General features: G+C 40.2%; 2 protein-coding genes and 1 pseudogene across 3 annotated transcripts in view; 1 reads left to right on the top strand and 2 right to left on the bottom strand.

The window, feature by feature from the left end:
- HENMT1 (HEN methyltransferase 1) overlaps positions 1-4719 on the top strand; it is a 10409-nt gene extending 5690 nt beyond the window's left edge. The window contains exons 5-8 of the mRNA XM_024742119.1: positions 517-651; positions 2638-2817; positions 3368-3542; positions 4198-4719. Of these exons, the coding sequence (XP_024597887.1) occupies positions 517-651; positions 2638-2817; positions 3368-3542; positions 4198-4608 (901 nt within the window). The 3' untranslated portion in view covers positions 4609-4719. The remainder of the gene's footprint in view (positions 1-516; positions 652-2637; positions 2818-3367; positions 3543-4197) is intronic.
- Positions 4720-5997: 1278 nt separating this feature from the next.
- On the bottom strand, positions 5998-7617 carry LOC112397844 (importin subunit alpha-1 pseudogene; annotated as a pseudogene).
- A 5684-nt stretch (positions 7618-13301) lies between these two features.
- The window catches only part of EEIG2 (EEIG family member 2), a 93015-nt gene continuing 88304 nt past the window's right edge, over positions 13302-18012 (bottom strand). For both annotated transcript variants that reach the window (XM_024742138.1, XM_024742139.1), the window contains exon 11: positions 13302-17405. In XM_024742138.1, the coding sequence (XP_024597906.1) occupies positions 17363-17405 (43 nt within the window). In that variant the 3' untranslated portion in view covers positions 13302-17362. The remainder of the gene's footprint in view (positions 17406-18012) is intronic.

Below are 18012 nucleotides of genomic sequence, written 5' to 3' on the forward strand. Positions count from 1 at the left end.
TACTGATGAACCTAGTGGCAGGGCAGGAATAAAGACACAGACATAGAGAATGGACTTGAGGACACAGGGGGCTGGGGGGGAAGGGGAAGCTGGGGCGAAGTGAGAGTAGCATTGACATATACACACTACCAAATGCAAAACAGATAGCTAGTGGGAAGCAGCCGCATAGCACAGGGAGATCAGCTCAGGAGGGGTGGGATAGGGAGGGAGGGAGGGAGCGGATATGGGGATATATGTATATGTATAGCTGATTCACTTTGTTGTACAAGAGAAACTAACACAACATCGTGAAGCAATTATACTCCAATAAAGATATATTAAAAAAATGCCCTATGAGAGAGGAAGTGACCCTATGACCTTGTGCTTAATACAGCAAGTCATGGAAACAGGCCATGTCAGAATTACCAATGTAAGCAAAAGATAATTTATCAGAAGATCAGAGTTTCTGTAGCTGGTAAGATATTCCAAATAGATTATATGTGTTCAAATGTTCCTTCTGCAATAATGCTTCTGCAGGTCTAGGCTGTCCCCATGCATGGGGGATCATCTGGATCCTCGAGAGCTGGATTTAGTTATTACCTTGTATCACGGTTCTGTTTTGGAGAAAGACTGTCGTTTGCTTGGATTTGATTTGGTAGCATGTATTGAATTGTAAGTATTAAACTGATTCTTACTGTATACGTTCATTTGAAAAATTGGAATGAATTAGTCTCAGTAAATTTAGTGTCCTAAATATTTGTCATAATCTGAGTTATTTGTAAATAAAATTGCTTGTCAGCTGGGATTGGCTTTTTACTGGCCTTTTTCAACTTTTTGTTTGGAAATGATTTCAAGTTTATAGGTAAGATGCAAAATGTATAAAGTACTAGGAACACCCATATCCTTTATCCTGATTCACAGATTAACATTTTCTTTATTTTATCTTGTGTATATGTGCTCTCCTGCTGTCTCCCTCTCCCTCCACACATTTTTTTTTTCTGAACCATTTAAGGTTCAGAAAATGGGTAGGTTTTACCCAAGTTTTACCAAAGGGTAGGTTTTACCCTTTGCCCCTAATAAATTCAGTATTAAATAACCAATTCCTGTTTTTTTCTTTTCTTTTTTGACCACACCTCGGGGCTTGCGGTATCTTGGTTCCCCGACCCTGGATTGAACCCCGTGAAAGCTCTGAGTCCTAACCACTGGACCACCAGGGAATTCCCCAGTTCCCTTTATTTACTTTTACTTTTAAAATTTATTTATTTACTTATGGCTGTGTTGGGTCTTTGCTGCTGTGCGCGGGCTTTCTCTAGTTGCGGCGAGCGGGGGCTACTCTTCGTTGTGGTGCGGTGGCTTCTCTTGTTGTGGAGCACGGGCTCTAGGCACGCGGGCTCAGTAGTTGTGGCTTGCGGGCTCTAGAGCGCAGGCTCAGTAGTTGTGGCGCACGGGCTTAGTTGCTCCGCAGCATGTGGGATCTTCCCGGACCAGGGCTCGAACCCATGTCCCCTGCATTGGCAGGTGGATTCTTAACCCCTGTGCCACCAGGGAACCCCTTCCCTTTATTTTTAATAAGAATATTTTTCATTTTTGGCTTTTAATGGTTAGACTCAGGCTATGCATTCCTGGAACACAGTAGAGCACTGAAGATGTTATTTGGATCCTCGGGTCATTCCATCTGGAGGCACCAATATCCGTTTGTCCTTGGGGAGGTTAATTTTGATCTTCCCTGTCAAGGTGTGGTTGCTTAGCTGTACAATTACTACTCCCCCTCATCCCCCTCACCTCTGACAACTGATAAGCAGTCTGGAGACTGCAGACCATACACATATCTTGTCACTCATCCAAATTTCCCTACATTATATGGTGGCAAATGGTTTTTGCAATTTCAGCACTTCTCTATATTTACTAGTCAGTAGCCCTCCCACCTCACTTAATTATCATCAGTATGAACTCATGAATTTCTATTTTTTTAAATGGTTTGTAACTTACTGTATTTTGTTGTTCAGATCTTCCCAAGATTGGTCAGTGGGGGTCCCTTCAGGCTGGCTCCTGTGTCCTTGTGATATGTCTGTCCCTTTTTAAGCACTTTATTTCTGGCGTAGCAAGATGTACCAGGCTGGTTGTCTACTTTTCCTTCCCAGTCTGCCATTTCTGGTTCCTTTTAATGGGAAATGGTATTCAGAAACCAAGATGTCTCTTAATGACCTTTTAATAGTAGTTAAGGGTCTTATTCTGGGGTCAGTTTACCTGGTATTGTGTTCAGATTTCCAGTTTTTAGTAATGTGTCCTCTAGAGCAGAGTGTTTTCCTTTTGTATTTCCTGTTGTCTGGCACATAGTAGGCACCTAATGTTTGAAATTACTTATGGTGAACATCAGAGCATTGGTTGAAGAGCCAAGGAGCAATGATACATGTCATCCATGTGCAGCCTGGGTCTGAATTTCCTTTTTAAGGCTGAATATTCCATTGTATGTATCACAGTTTGCTTATCCATTCATCCGTTTACAGCCACCTTTTGGCTATTGTGAATAATGCTGAACCATATTTCTCTTATCTGGTCTGAGAGGTCCATGGTTAGAAGTTGTTTTGCTACATCAATTAGGAAACTACTTGCAAGTGAAGCTAGGTTTACTCATATCTTTCTCACTTACCACTTTAGAATAGAACATTTTGATTCAGAAGATCTGGCGAAGTTTCCTGAAGTCGTATTTGGGTACATGTCTCCAGCCATGATTGTCATCAGCACACCAAACTCCGATTACAATTCCCTGTTTCCATCTGCAGTCTTCAGAGATTCAGATCACAAATTTGAGTGGAGTAGAATGCAGTTTCAGACCTGGTGAGTTCTTAAGTGTTTTTGTTTTTTTGTGACTGTGCTGGAGTTTTAAACCCTATGAAGTGAATCTTATTATCTACAATTTATTTCTTACTTTATTCCCAAAGTGCAACTTAGCATATAATCATTAAGAAACCACCACATTTGGGCGTTATTTTCTCTGTCAGGTCCCACAGGCAGGCACGTGTGGAAAGGGTGTGTGGGCAGCAGGTACCTTTCACGTGAAGGTATCAGGAGATACCTCCCAGGAGCATGACAGATGGTCATGTTCTGGCATAATTGCAAACCCAAATAGGAGTTGGGATTATAGCCCTTCTGGTTTCCTTGTCCATCCCTGCATACTGCTCCATATTCTGTTGGTTACTGGGAAACTGACACTGTCATTGCCTTAACGCTCTTAACGGAAATAAGCAAACCCCGTGATATGGCATTAGGTGGTGTTGGAGGAATTGCAGCTTGTTTTTTGTCTTGTAATTTTCATGTCCTATTCTACTGGAAATGGTTGTTTAACAATAGTTTGGAAAAATGATTTTTCTCTTTGTTTTGACTTTAGGGCTTTAGACGTGGCCAATCACTACAGTTACTCTGTGGAGTTTACTGGTGTGGGAGAACCACCAGCAGGAGCTGAGGATGTTGGATGTTGTACCCAGATAGGGGTCTTCCGGAAAATAGCAAAGGCAACTGAATCTGCTGTTTTGGAGCACCATGGCAAACATGTTTATGAAGTTGTGAGTATTCTTTGTGGCTCTGAGAGCAAGTTCATTTATTGGGATGGTGAAATGAGTCCCTACTATAGAGAAGTGTAAATGACCTTTTTTGAGGAGAATCCCATGCCCCACAGTGTCTCCAAGCATGTTACAGAGAATGATCTGCTGTTGTCTTAGAAATACTTCCAGGCTGTTTGCTCCAGCAAACCACCCTCCCGCTTTTGTAATCTGTTAGGATTAGCAGTTTCTGGTTTTGGGAGGTATGTATGATGAAGAATATGGTGGGGCTTCCCTGGTGGCACAGTGGTTGAGAGTCCGCCTGCCGATGCAGGGGACACAGGTTCGTGCCCCAGTCCGGGAAGATCCCGCATGCCGCAGAGTGGCTGGGCCCGTGAGCCATGGCCGCTGAGCCTGTGCGTCCGGAGCCTGTGCTCCGCAACAGGAGAGGCCACAACGGTGGGAGGCCTCCGTACTGCAAAAAAAAAAAAGAATATGGTGAAGAGTGTCTATGTCAATAGTTTTGGACTCCCATTATAATTGTAGCATTCACAAAGGGTAGGGTTTGACATGTACATATGCTTAATCTGTACGTAGTTAATTCTAATGTGGTAACAGGTTACTAGTGGTTTTGAAAATTTTCTTCTATTCCCAGTCTTTTGCATTTTTTTCTCTTCAGATTTATACGACCTCATACCCGAGTTTACAGCAAATGGATTACTGTAGACGTGTAGTGACTTATCTAGTGTACCGAGAGGTGAACAGAATGAAACGGAGATATCAAGTGAGTCTGAGACAGCATGAATTGGAACCTGAGTCTGCAGACAATGGCAACCCAACAAGAAAATTCATCTCAGACCCTCCAGTTCCAGTACTCACAGAGGCAGACAAAGCCATGGAGATGATTCCCCAACCCTTCTGTATTGGAGATAAGTTTTACGTACCTCTGGAGAGAATCATTGCTTATCCCAGGCTGGGGCACATATGTGGTAATGTAGAGAAGCTGAGAGAGTTCCTTGCTGATGTAGTAGAACTGAACTGCGATGGTTCTGCAGTGAAGGTTGACTTGCATGATTGTGGTGACTACTGAGCCTTCTTTATTTCCTGACATTCAGGGTCTTAGCAATAATTGGGCTCATTTAGAGTTTAAACTTTGTGCAGCCATAATTCAGGTAACTTTTAATTTAAAAATCACCTAACTTTTTTTTTCTTGTGTGTTGAATGTGACATTAAAGAGTTTTTAAAGAAAACTGAATTATCTAGTAGTGTTTAAAATCTTTTCCTAGGGGTAGAGTAACTTTAAAACTTCTACCTACTCTGGGCTAAATTCTAACCTGTAATACTTAGCCTAAAACACATACAAAACAGGAATGCAGGTATTTGAAAGGAACAAAACTTCATAATTAAAACATTGCCTGTGTTTTTTGTTTTTTTTTTTTTGCGGTACGTGGGTGTCTCACTGTTGTGGCCTCTCCCATTGTGGAGCACAGGCTCCGGACGCGCAGGTCCAGCGGCCATGGCTCACGGGCCCAGCCGCTCTGCGGCATGTGGGATCCTCCCAGACTGGGGCATGAACCCGTGTCCCCTGCATCGGCAGGCAGATTCTTAACCACTGCACCATCAGGGAAGTCCTGGAAGAAATGTTTTACATAATTTAAAAATCTTTTCATTGATGGAATTTTTTTTTTTTTTTTTTTTTTTGCGGTACGCGGGCCTCTCACTGTTGTGGCCTCTCCCGTTGCGGAGCACAGGCTCCGGACGCGCAGGCTCAGAGGCCGCGGCCCATGGGCCCAGCCGCTCCGCGGCACGTGGGATCCTCCCGGACCGGGGCACGAACCCGCGCCCCCTGCATCGGCAGGTGGACTCTCAACCACTGCGCCACCAGGGAAGCCCTCATTGTTGGAATTTAAAGCAAACTTTGCACCGCACAGCTTGAGGGATCTTAGTTCCCTGACCAGGGACTGAACCCGAGCCCTTGGCAGTGAGAGCGGGGAGTCCTAACCACTGGACCACCAGGGAATTCCCTAAACGTTGTAGACTTTAAACTTTTTCCTTAATGCCTGCCATTGGGAACACCACTGAGAACTTCCTGACTCTCAAATTCACTGCTTTTCTTAGAGAGTCCACCATTCCTCATAGAATTCCAGTGGATAAAATATCTATTCGGATATCAGTTATTTCACATATATGGTATTATACATTTTGATGCAGCTTTATCATTAGTAATATATTTTATAAATTCACTTCCAACTATTTGTACTCCATTCTTTTTAATGATTACATCTGCTTCTTTTTTTTTTTTTTTTTTTTTTTTGGGGGAACAGTATGTACAGTTTAGAACTGTTCAAGAATAGTTTCTTTGTAAAAAGTGCTACAATAACAAACCATGTATAAAAAGAGTTCTTAGTAGAGAAACAGTAAGACAAACTTCTACCAAACACAGTACACAACAAACAACTTAATGCCTCAGGTGTACAGTCTAAAAGTTGAAGGTCCCAGCAGTGCCATCCTGAACTTGGAACGTAAACCCTTCAGAGGTAGTTGCTGGCACAACATTTTGGTCTACCTCTTCCTCCACAAAGAAATACGTCTCAATCAAGTTTAATGAAGCTTTGTACACAGACTCATTTTCATGGTTTTGTAGAGCTTCAATTTTGTCCAAACCTCCACATTCTTCAATCCTTATACTAAGTTTCTCAGTTTCCCCTAGTTTCTCAGCAGCCTGAAAGATATTTGAAATGGCATCCAGAGTAACCAGAATAACCTTGGTGTCTTTCGCAGTTAGGAGGTTCATCAACGGCTCTATTACGCCACAATGAACAAGGTATACGATCTGCTCAACTGTTCCACCACGTGTATAGTTGGTCACAGCCCATACAGCTTCCTTCTGTGCCTTAAAGTCTGCCTTAGAGAGAACGCCAACAAGGAACGGGACTAATCTATGATGTACAGCTTGTTGTATTTGGTCCTGGCGGCCAGCCATGATGTTTGACATTGTCCACGTAGCTTCCTTCTGAGTATTTGTTTTGGAGTTTGTTCGCAGGCTGGGAAAGATGGCAAGTGCTCCTGCATCTGTTACAACTTGAGTCTGTTCATCTGTCCCAGTGACGATATTGCCTATGGCTCTTTGCGCGGGAGTCACGATTGGCAATTCCGTAGCTCCTAAAAGCTTCACAAGTTGGGGTACAACCCCGGTTTTCACAACCATTTCAATCTGTTCATTTGGACCATCGGTAAGGTAGGAAATAGCCCAGCAGGTATCAGCTAAAACTTCTGGATCATCGTGATGCAGGAGACGAACTAAAGTAGGAAGAACTTGCTCAACAGCGTCTAACGGGGGTGGTGCAGGATTCTTGTTAGGACGAAGATTTGAAAGTGTCCAGGTGAGATTACGTAAGTAACCACGTGCTAAAGATGACAAATCAGGAACCTCCAGGAGTGCCAACAGCGGGTCAACTGCACCATACTTGATAACCAAGTCTCGGAAAACCAAGCCATCACCTGCAATGTTTCCTAGAGCCCATAGAGCTTGTTCACTGATGTGAGCGTGGGGAGATGCCAACAGAGAAATGAATGCTGGGATAGCAACTCCATCTACCACAGCCTTGGTCTGTTCTGATGTCCTGGAAGCAATGTTAGTGAGGGCCCAAGCAGATTCAAACTGAATGGGACTACAGTCAGTTCTGCCCACGCAGGACACAAATTTTGGAATCAAACCCACCCGGATTATGTTGTCTATGGGGGGCTGTTTTTCCCTAGAAAGCAGTCTCCTAGCAGCTTGAGTAGCTTGGAGCTGGCTTTCCAAGTTGTTGCTACTTATGCCTTTGACAGTGTCATCAACAGACCAATTTACAGTGCCCTGGTTGGTGTGGTTTTCCTGCAGTGGAGAAGCAGCATCATCTGGAAAAGAGCTGACATTTCTCCTTTTCAGCATCTGGTCACCCTTCTTAGCTTTCCTGAGCCCCACATTAACTTCTATTCGGCGCTGCCTCATTTCTGTACTGTCTTTCCCCTTGTTCTTGAATCTGTTAAGTCGGGCGGCTGGTGAATTAGCATTCTCATTGGTGGACATGGGTATGAGACAAAGGGAGAAAGCTACACAGCCAGTTCAAGCTTCCACAAGAGGCAGCTTGGCTGCCCTCAAAACATCCACCACGGTCAGCCCTACATCTCCTTTTTAATAAAACGGTAATAGTAATTCAAGTTCATGCTAAAAACCCAGACTGCTCATAAGGATGTAAAGAAGAAATTAAATCTCCCTCAACAGTTTACCCCCAACCCTTCCATTTCACTTCCTAGAAAGCTATTAAAGGTTTCTCGTTCCCAGTTAAGTACAAGTAAATTCCAATTTTGCAAGAACTAGTGGCCTTTTGGGGGGCAGGCTGTTCCATTTTTTTGGAAAACCACCTGAATGGGCCACAGTTTTGTAACTATAAAGGCCTTACGAATGGCGGACTTTGCTCCAAGGAGTTAAAGTGCACTGTATGACAATGAAAAATGTGGTTCTGTAAAAGGGGGAAGAGTTTTATCTGCAGATTTTTGTGGGAAAATTACCACCACTGGCACCACCGTGGCCCACCCACCAAAGCAGGTTGAAATTTGTGTTGCCAGGTATTAGGTGGAACTTCCCTCCCCCCTTGTTCTGAGTAAGATTTGCCTGTAATTCCTATTTCCACGGTCTGGGCAGTTCCAAAACCCCTTTAAGAATTTCTGAGAAGCTCACAGGACTTCCCTGGTGGTGCAGTGGTTAAGAATCCGCCTGCCAGTGCAGGGACTTCCCTGGTCCGGGAAGATCCCACATGCCGTGGAGCAACTAAACCCGTGTGCCACAACTACGGAGCCTGTGCTCTAGAGCCCGTGAGACACAACTATTGAGCCCGCGTGCTGCAACTACTGAAACCCATGTGCCCAGAGCCTGTGCTCTGCAATGAGAAGCCACCACAACGAGGAGCCTGCATACCACAATGAAGAAAGCCCAAAGACCCAACACAGCCAAAAATAAATAAATATAAAAAAAGAATTTCTGAGAAGCTCACAGCACTCCTTCTGGTGCAATTGCCACACAACTGAGATGTGAAATCCCTTCAGTGTCTCCACAAGACTCACAGAGCACTTCTACACAGCACCAGTCTCCACATCCTTCCCTTAGCTTCTCACCTCCCCACCCTCTCTTGCCTTTCTAACCCTCCTGTCTACAGCATACCCAGCAGTTCAGCTCTCTTTAAAGTATTGCTCTCAAGCCCCTGGGGCTCATTTCTGTCAGGAAATTATTCCAAATGAAAGTAACGCCCTCAGCTAGAGTTTAGGTGCCAACAAAATCACCTCATTACAGCTGGTACTGTGGAGACTGAGCTGAGCAGTTGTAGACTGGAGGTCAGGGACTAAGCGCTGCCAGCAGTGCCATGGTGGAATCTTGATTATATGTTCATGGAAGATGCAGGTGTTAACTATGGTCACCATGATTTATCATTGAATACGGTGCACATCTTTGGGGATATCCTGAAATAGGGAACATTTAAGAGTATTGGTGAGATCTAGCAAGCCAGCTTGTAGGAGATGGAAGTCAAGTTGGTACAGTAAATGTTAATTTCACCTCTTTTGTGACTAGTTTTTGAAGCCAGGGGAAGGCTAGTTATACACCTGTCTTTTGAAAGTTAACTGTCAAGGGCCTATGCCCATTTATCTGTTGGTTTCTAAGTTCCTGTCAAACTGTATGTACTCTGCCAGCATGGCTGCAGTTATTGGTACCTACTCCATTTCATCCTGTATGCTGTGACCCTACCTGGAACTAGTCAAATTAAACTCTGGTCATTCTATTCTTACCTGGAAACACTGCATTGCTCCCTACTTTCACACCTCATCCTTGACTCAGATACTTTGCTTTCATTGAATAGGCTGTGTTTTCCCATTGCTATGTCTTTGTCCAGCCCTGCCCCTCTGTTTGGAATCCCTTTATCATGCTGATCACCCAGTCTCTTCTAGGAGGAATCATCATATCACTGAACTTACAGCATCTTTCATTAATCCCATACTAAAAACAATTTTGCCTTATTTAAGCAAAGTATGCAATGCTTTAAAATCTTTTTAAGTATTTCAAATTTTTAAAATTTAGTACTGAAAAAATATAAAATATGTTTTTCCTTTAGTCTTAATTCCAAAGAATATAGGCGAAAGAAGAGCCAGACACAGGATCATGTGGGAGAGGTAGATTCAAATTGAATCATTGAAGTTCAGTACCAGAAGGTGGCACACTTTTCCCACTTAAATGCATTCATTTGCTTTGAGGACTCCCTGAGAAGATGCAAAAAAAAAAAAAAAAAAAATCCTAGTTGTGCCCATTTTCTTTAGAGGTTTGAAACTCTTTGCCATGCATACGCAGGAAACTCACCGCCGAAATGGTTTAAAGATCTAGCGGTTAAGTCAATTTCTTAAGAGAAGTGACTAAGGAGATATCTCAACCTAGCTGAGCTGTAATTGCATAGGAATGGGGTCTAAACTAATTCATACAGGATGGTCTCAGACGTTTCCTTATTAGGTTTGAGATCACTGACTCAGGAAATGTCTAAATTTAAGGCTTTTCTGTATGTTTCCTAAATTTGTGTTACATTTTGTGTAATGTGTGATGGATTAGCTCCATCAAAGATTTCATATCATGCAAATGGAAAGAAAGGTTTCATTTCCTTAAATGTGCAGCAACCAGGTATGTGCTATGTATGTTCAGGAAGGAAAAGGTAAACTAAGTAAAGGAAGGGAGAGGATGTAGGGAGGAAGGGAGAAAAAACACTAGGTGTTGAAGAAAGATGGGTTAAGTCATAAGAAGGCTGGGCCTGGGAACCTCATGCCTGAGACATGGACAAGGTCTGAGGGGACAGGACACAAACATATGGATTGGAATAATATTGTTAAAATTACCACACTACACAAGGCAATCTTCAGACCCAATGCAATTCCTATCAAAATACCAAGGACAGGGACTTCCCCGTGGTCCAGTGGTTAAGACTCTGTGCTTCCACTACAGGGGGCATGGGTTTGATCCCTGGTCAGGGAACTAAGATCCTGCATGCCATGTGGCACCACGAAAACAAAACAAAACAAAACAACAACCTCCCTCAAAAAAACCCTAAACAACCAACCAAGGACATTAGTCACAGAACTAGAACAAAAATGTAAAAATTTGTATGGAAGCACAAAAGACCCAGAATTGCCAAAACAATCCTGAGGAAAAAGAGCAAAGCTGGAGGCATAACCTTTCCAGACTTCAGACTATACTACAAAGCTACAGTAATCAAAATAGTGTGATATTGGCATGAAAACACACAAACAGATTAAGGGAACAGAATAGAGTCCAGAGATAAACCCACACACCTATGCTCAATTAACCTATGACAAAGGAGGTAAGAATATATGATGGAGAAAAGACAGTCTCTTCAACAAGTGGTGGTGTGAAAGCTGGACAGCTTATCTATCAATCAATGAAATTAGAACTCCCTCACACCATGTACAAAGATAAACTCAAAATGGTTTAAGGATCTAAATATAAGAAACGATGCCATAAAACTCCTAGAAGAGAACATAGGTAAAACATTCTCTGACATAAATCTTAGCAATGTTTTCTTAGGTCAGTCTACCAAGGCAATAGAAATAAAAGCAAAAATAAACAAATGGGACCTAATCAAATGTAAAAGCTTATGCACAGCAGAGGAAACCATCAATGAAAGGACAACCTACGAATGGGAGAAAATATTTGCAAATGATATGACTGATAAGGGGTTAATATCCAACGTATATAAAGAGCTCATAAAACTCAACATCAAAAAAACCCCAAACAACCTGATTAAAAAATGGACAGAAGACCTGAATAGATGTTTTTCCAAAGAAGATATACAGATGGCCAAGAGGCACATGAAAAGGTGCTCAACGTTGGTAATCATCAGAGAAATGCAAATCAAAACCACAATGAGATACCACCTCACACTTGTCAGAATGGCTATCATCAAGAACACAAATAACAAATACTGGAGGGAATGTATAAAAGGGAACCCTCGTACACTATTGGTGGGAATGTAAATTAGTGCAGCCACAGTGGGAAACAGTATGACAGTTTCTCAAAAAACTAAAAATAGGACTACCATACGACCCAGCAATTCCACTCTTGGGTATATATATATATATATATATATATGAAAAAAATGAAAACACTAATTTGAAAAGATAAATGCACCCCAATGTTCAAAGCAGCATTATTTACAGTTGCCAAGATATGGAAGCAGCCCAAGTGCCCATCAACAGATGAATGACGACTTGGAGGGTATCATGCTAAGTGAAGTAAGTCAGACAGAGAAAGACAAATACTGTATGATATGACTTATATGTGGAATCTAAAAAATAAACTAGTGAATATAACAAAGAAACAAACAGAGAACAGACTAGTGGTTACCAGAGGGGAGAGGAAGGGGGAGGGGCAAGACAGGGGTAGGGGATTAAAATGTACAAACTATTAAGTATAAAGTAAACTACAAGGATATACTGTACAACATAGGGAATATAGCCAATATTTTATAACTATAAATGGAGTATAAGCTTTAAAAACTGTGAATCACTATGTTGTACACCTGTAACTTACGTAATATTGTACATCAACTATACTGAAAAGTCTGAGGGGACAGATCAGAGGCTCCTGCTAGGTTCTGCTGTGATCGGCACAAAGTTGTCCCAGATGATCCCGTACAATCCTGTGTACTGGGGAGGAGGTTTGAGGGTTTCCCCTAGAGTGGCCATAACCCCACCCTGCTTCTGCCAGCAAGTGGGGTACTTTCTCCTTAACTTATGTAACCTTTCTTAATCTGTACTGTCCAGGGAAATCATGACAATCTACATAGAAAGATCAGGTTCAAACTCATATTGAACCATAGTTCTTTATTAACTTGAAGTTGCTGCTGTAATTTGAATATCAGCAGAGAGAATTTGTTGGCATTGTTTTTCCGCTCTGTGAGGACATTCTAGTCAAAAGGAAAAGCAGTCTGTACAAGGGTGTGGTGATTATGAATATCATTTAAGTCATGATTTTAACCTCTGATAGTGCCACATTTATTGACCATCTTCCATATGTCTAACACTAGAATTAAGGTATGTATGTAGATGCTACACAAAGACAAATTTTTGGCTTGATCAAACACTGAGTGCCTATGGCATATTCCTTACGTTAGCTTTTGTGTTCTTCATCACAACCCAAAAGAGTTGGTGGTATTATCATCATCTTAGATTAGAAAACAGGTTCAGAGATGAGTTTGAATTCAGACTCAGGTCTGTCTTACTCCAAAGTCCATGCCCACAGGATGGCAGGGGCTGCCTCAGGTCTCAGAGAAAAGTCTTTCACTGGAGGCGTTCAAGCCTGTAAACTGGCTATACTACCTGGTCATAAATAAAGGGAAGCCCTCAGGGAGGAGTTACATGCTGGTCTTTTCCCTTCGGTTTTCTTTCCTTGGCAAGCAACGGACAGATTTCTGACAGAATCTTAACTGAATTTTTTTCTTTTTCGGTATGTGGGCCTCTCACTGTTGTGGCCTCTCCCGTTGCGGAGCACAGGCTCCGGATGCGCAGGCTCAGCAGCCATGGCTCACGGGCCCAGCTGCTCCGCGGCATGTGGGATCCTCCCGGACCGGGGCATGAACCCGTGTTCCCCACATCGGCAGGTGGACTCCCAACCACTGCACCACCAGGGATGCCCCTTAACTGAAAATTTAAAGTATAAACAACATTCTAAAGTTAAAGATATGATTTTTATTGAACATGTATAAGATTCACCTTTACATTACTCAAATATTTTACAATAAAAAGTTTTGGCAAAGAAAAGGAAAAAATTTCCTGGATTAATAGCTGGGAGGTTAAAATAAAGAAATATATAAATATGAAGGTCATTCTCCATGTATTAGAGATTAGAATACAAATGGAATCACTTCAATAAAAAATTTTTCGTAAACATTTACATGATTACCCACAACTGTATCAATTTCCAGAGGACCAAATAAATGTCTAAGAGGAAGGTGATCCCCCAAGTAAGATGTATTTCCAAAAAAACAAACTGAATATACTGTAAATGTCTTCCTGTATGTGGGATTTGGTCAATGAATATCAGCAAGAGAATTCATTGTTATATGCATAAGATGAACATAAACATTTGTAAATGTGGAGTTTGTTGTCCACGTAAATAAAAAAATTTGCCAGTTTTGTTATATGGAGAGTAGCTAGAGACCACCCACATGACCATTTAAAATATACTGTGTATATACTATCTTCTGAAAAGTCACATATATAAGGGAATAAGGCCTTTATATCTAAAGCAGTCTTAAAACAGGTTAATATAGGCATGTTTCATCCTTTGTATTTTTAGACTTCATCTTCTTTAACATCTCAGCTATTAAGACTATGTACAGTACCTAAGCCAACACATGGGTAATGGCACAACACAATTTCAACTACAGTACTAGGTTACATTAACATGACATACCATCCAAGAGAACTGACCAAGCATAATTTCTGAACTGCCCCAGTTAAAGGTCTGTTAAAATAAAATGCAACCCTGTCATATAAGCCCAGTATCTTTTAGAGCATTGTCATATATAATGGAAGCCTAACACTTCAGAGAACTTCAATGAAGTATTTAATAATACCATCAGCTTGAACTTGTAAGGTAGTCTAGTTAGCATGGAAATCTTAAATTCTAAAAATACTTCTGGATGTTTTAATATATTAAAACTCATTGATACCTGAATGTGTGGGTGACTGGAGGCTAGTAGGAGATTTTTTTCCCTTCTAGCAACAAATGGGCTAAGTGGTGGACCTCTGTGGCTCATGGTTTCCATTTAAAAAACCAAAAAGCATATATACAGAAGAATCTAGTTAGGACATCATTACTCTGATAGTATTTTGCTGAAATGGGTTGGTGGACTTTAGGATTCTTGGCCAAGACTTTCTCAGATTATAAGTACCAGTCCAAATTAGTTGTCTGTATACAGAAGCCTTCACCACCACCATCGCAAAGGGGGAGTCAACCATCAGAGTGTAAACTAATGGCCCAGGGCCTTCTCTGCCCTCTGCTACCCTTCACATCCTCTCTAGTCTTGGTCACCAGCACAAGTCACAGGAAGTGGGCTCCTGACTGGTCTCTGTGTTTCCCCCAAACAAGGTATTTAAGACACTTCATTATCTGATCAGAAATACTTAGCTTTAAAAATACCATCAATCTTTTTCTCTAGGGTAAGATTAGAAAAAGAAAATGTTATATATCGGCAAATTCTCCAGGACTAGGTGATTTAAAATTCGACTTTAATATTAAAAAAAATAAAATATTTAATATTTAAAAGTTGAAAATTTATTAAGATTTAATTTTTCAGATTTATTTTTGAAACTCAAAATGGAACCAAAAGTAGACTTGGTATTTAATAAGCAGATTTTTTTCAATAGCTATATGGTTAAGATATTACTAGTATATACTCTAAGAAAAACTAGAAAGTAAGACACTTAGGTCCTTTAACAAATATTTTCAAGGACTGTAATGAAATCTGATTGCAAAGTATTATGATAGAACACAAAATAGAATAAAATAAATCCAGACTTTCACTGAAGAAAGCGGACACTGTCATCTTTTTTCTTCCTAATGTTTCTACTTATCAAAACATATGTTATACTTACTAGTACCTTAAGCAAGATGTATCTGGTGGCTGCTCAAATTGTAAAGGCACGATTTTCAAAATCTCTCCACATTTTGTTCTTAAAAAATAATGCTATATCATCTTAAATACCAAGAGCCAGTCTTGTATAAATGTATTGGGCCAAGGGCAGCCAAGGATGAGTAAGATGTGGGCAGTGCCCTAATCACAGCATCTTTTACATATCTGAAAAATGTCCTCACTGAACCTAACTTACAATCTAGTTTTTATTATCACTTTCAAAACTGCAATATCATCTGCAGAAGTGCCAATAAAAAACATAGCCTAGAAATAATACTTTGAAAATAGAAAAATATGTTTTTAAGACGTCATAATAAATATTTCTCTAAACAATATCTTCACATCTCTATTAAAAACTTTCTTTGATTGTTTTTTTCTTCCCATGATATATAACGAATGGATCAATTCACCTGTTTATAAGCAGACGGCATGTCTTTACCATTAAGGTAATATTTTCCTTGGTTAGACTAAAATGTTCAGGTCAATTTTTTTTCTTCAAAACAAATCTTAAAAAATAAAAAAGCATGACTAATGAGTCAGAAAATCCTATCTTTCAACATTCAAGATATTCTAAAACGGGGTGTTATCTCTTTAAAAAAATATCACAATCTATTTATAAAAGTAGTACTGAATTAATTTGGAATACCCAATCCTTGAAATATTAAAAAAAAAACCCTAACATGAACTATTCAAAAATTTTCAAACCTCTAAATCTGGATATTAAAAATAAATTAAAAAAAATAATATATTTTTCCCTCTGACTTTGCCAACATGGAAATATTAGACCAAAGTAATTCTAACACAGCACATTTCTTGGACATGGTTTTGAAAGAAAGGACTGGGAATGACTGGTTCTACAGAATCAATATTTTTCTTCAGTGACTGAGTGATTCCAAGAAAATTAAGATCTTTCCATACAGACACTGTCATGTAAGACCAGAAAAACTCTTAAGGTTTATCTGCTGTGCTATTTAACTGGATCCAGATCAGATATTCTTATTTTAAAAGCTCTATTTGATGTATGTTATATTCTATTCTTGCCTCAAAATAACTAATTTCTGATACAGTAAAGAAGAAAACAGAAAACCATGGGTCCATGTCAGTGATGTCAAGTGGCTGTCCCCTGTCCTTTATCCACTACCTCCTTGGAATAATTTTCAGTTTCATGTAAGCCTGAACTTACAGAGAAAAGGCAGCTCTGTTTCTGACCATATCACAATTTTCCTCCTGTTGTTCTAAATTTTGACTCCTGAAACCATCAGATATTATTCTGTTAACAGAGCTCTTACATTAGGGTGTCTTATGGTAGCCTAACAATATAGAGTCTTAAACTTCAGTCTCTCATATAGTGCTAGTGGGAATTCTGTAGCTCATCTAATATTAACAAGTAATGATACATACTGCATAATAATAGCATTATACCATTCACGTATCTCAGACTTAAATAACTCACATTTGTTATTCAATTTATGACTAATACATTTAGAATTAAGCATTTTACATGTTTAAAATGTAGTATAACACCTTCCCAAATCACGAACACCCACATTTTATATCAAATATTGCATCAAAAAGAGTGAATGAACTTAGTACAATACCGTGATAGTATAATATGGAAGATTTCCTTCACAGGAATTATATCTATTCTTGGCAAAGTTTATAGAGTTTAAATTATTTTCACTTATTGTCTCTCAAACATAAAATTAAAAAATTAAGAGCCCAAATCAGTCAAGCACTTCTATCACACGTTTTACACTTCAACATTAAAATTATACTCAGATGTATAGTGCTGTTTTCCCCACTGGATGTTTTGAAAAAAAAAAAGGCGGCTTTTCATTATTATGTGCAGTGACCACAGAAGCTGTGTACCTGTAAGCACACGCGGCACACTGCCCTGATACTACCATTCCGATGTTCCCTGTGGGTGGGTGAGAAAGGAGAGTGGTGGGCACCTTCAAAGAAGAAATCAGTGTTGGCTTTCCTCTTGATAGATGAACATGCTGCATTTTTTTTTAATAGGTTCACTTTCTCATAAGTGCTTGAATAAAGTGCCTTGACAGCTCAACTGACCACATCTTAAACCCCTAGGGAAGCTTCAGTTCACCAGCTTGATTTCTAGCGTTTGATCACAACTTGTTCATAAGCTCCAGACCCCACCCTAAAAGTAGGGAAAAAACAAAACAAAACTTCAAACTTGTGAGCTGTAGTGTTTGAGATTGTTCCACTTAATTTTGTCCCCAAAGAGATAGTGCATTAGGCATTTTCTACTTGATTTGATATCCGCAAGGTTTATATTTGATATCACAGAGAGAAAGTTCTTGAAGTATTGAATGTTTATAATTGATACACTGGGATTAGTCTAGTCCCTGATCACCTCATACTTATTCCCACAGTAATCTAGTAATGTTTCCAAATTCTTAACTATCAACACACTGTGGCAAACATGTTTATATGTAAATCCAGGAGCATATATTGACTCTAGCAGTTCAGGTCTTGCGCTGACTTAATGGATGATAGTTTTTAGTTGCATTAGTATTGTGGCGTCTTAACGTACATAACAAGGAAGCGCAAAAATTATTTTAGTCAAATGCAAATGTCTTTATAGGTGGTCAGTATTGTAAATTATATCTATGCTAATGCAGATTAAAAGGGAAAATGATCTTGAAGAGGGCTTTGTTTCTTCACGAGCATGGTTTGTCAGACTGCTGGCTGTCCTCCCACATCTACTCTCCCCTTTTCTATGGTTTTAGCTAGGGACAGCCTGC

This window comes from Neophocaena asiaeorientalis, unplaced genomic scaffold (assembly GCF_003031525.2).
Source record: "Neophocaena asiaeorientalis asiaeorientalis breed wild unplaced genomic scaffold, Neophocaena_asiaeorientalis_V1.1 scaffold35, whole genome shotgun sequence".
Classification (NCBI taxonomy): domain Eukaryota; kingdom Metazoa; phylum Chordata; class Mammalia; order Artiodactyla; family Phocoenidae; genus Neophocaena; species Neophocaena asiaeorientalis.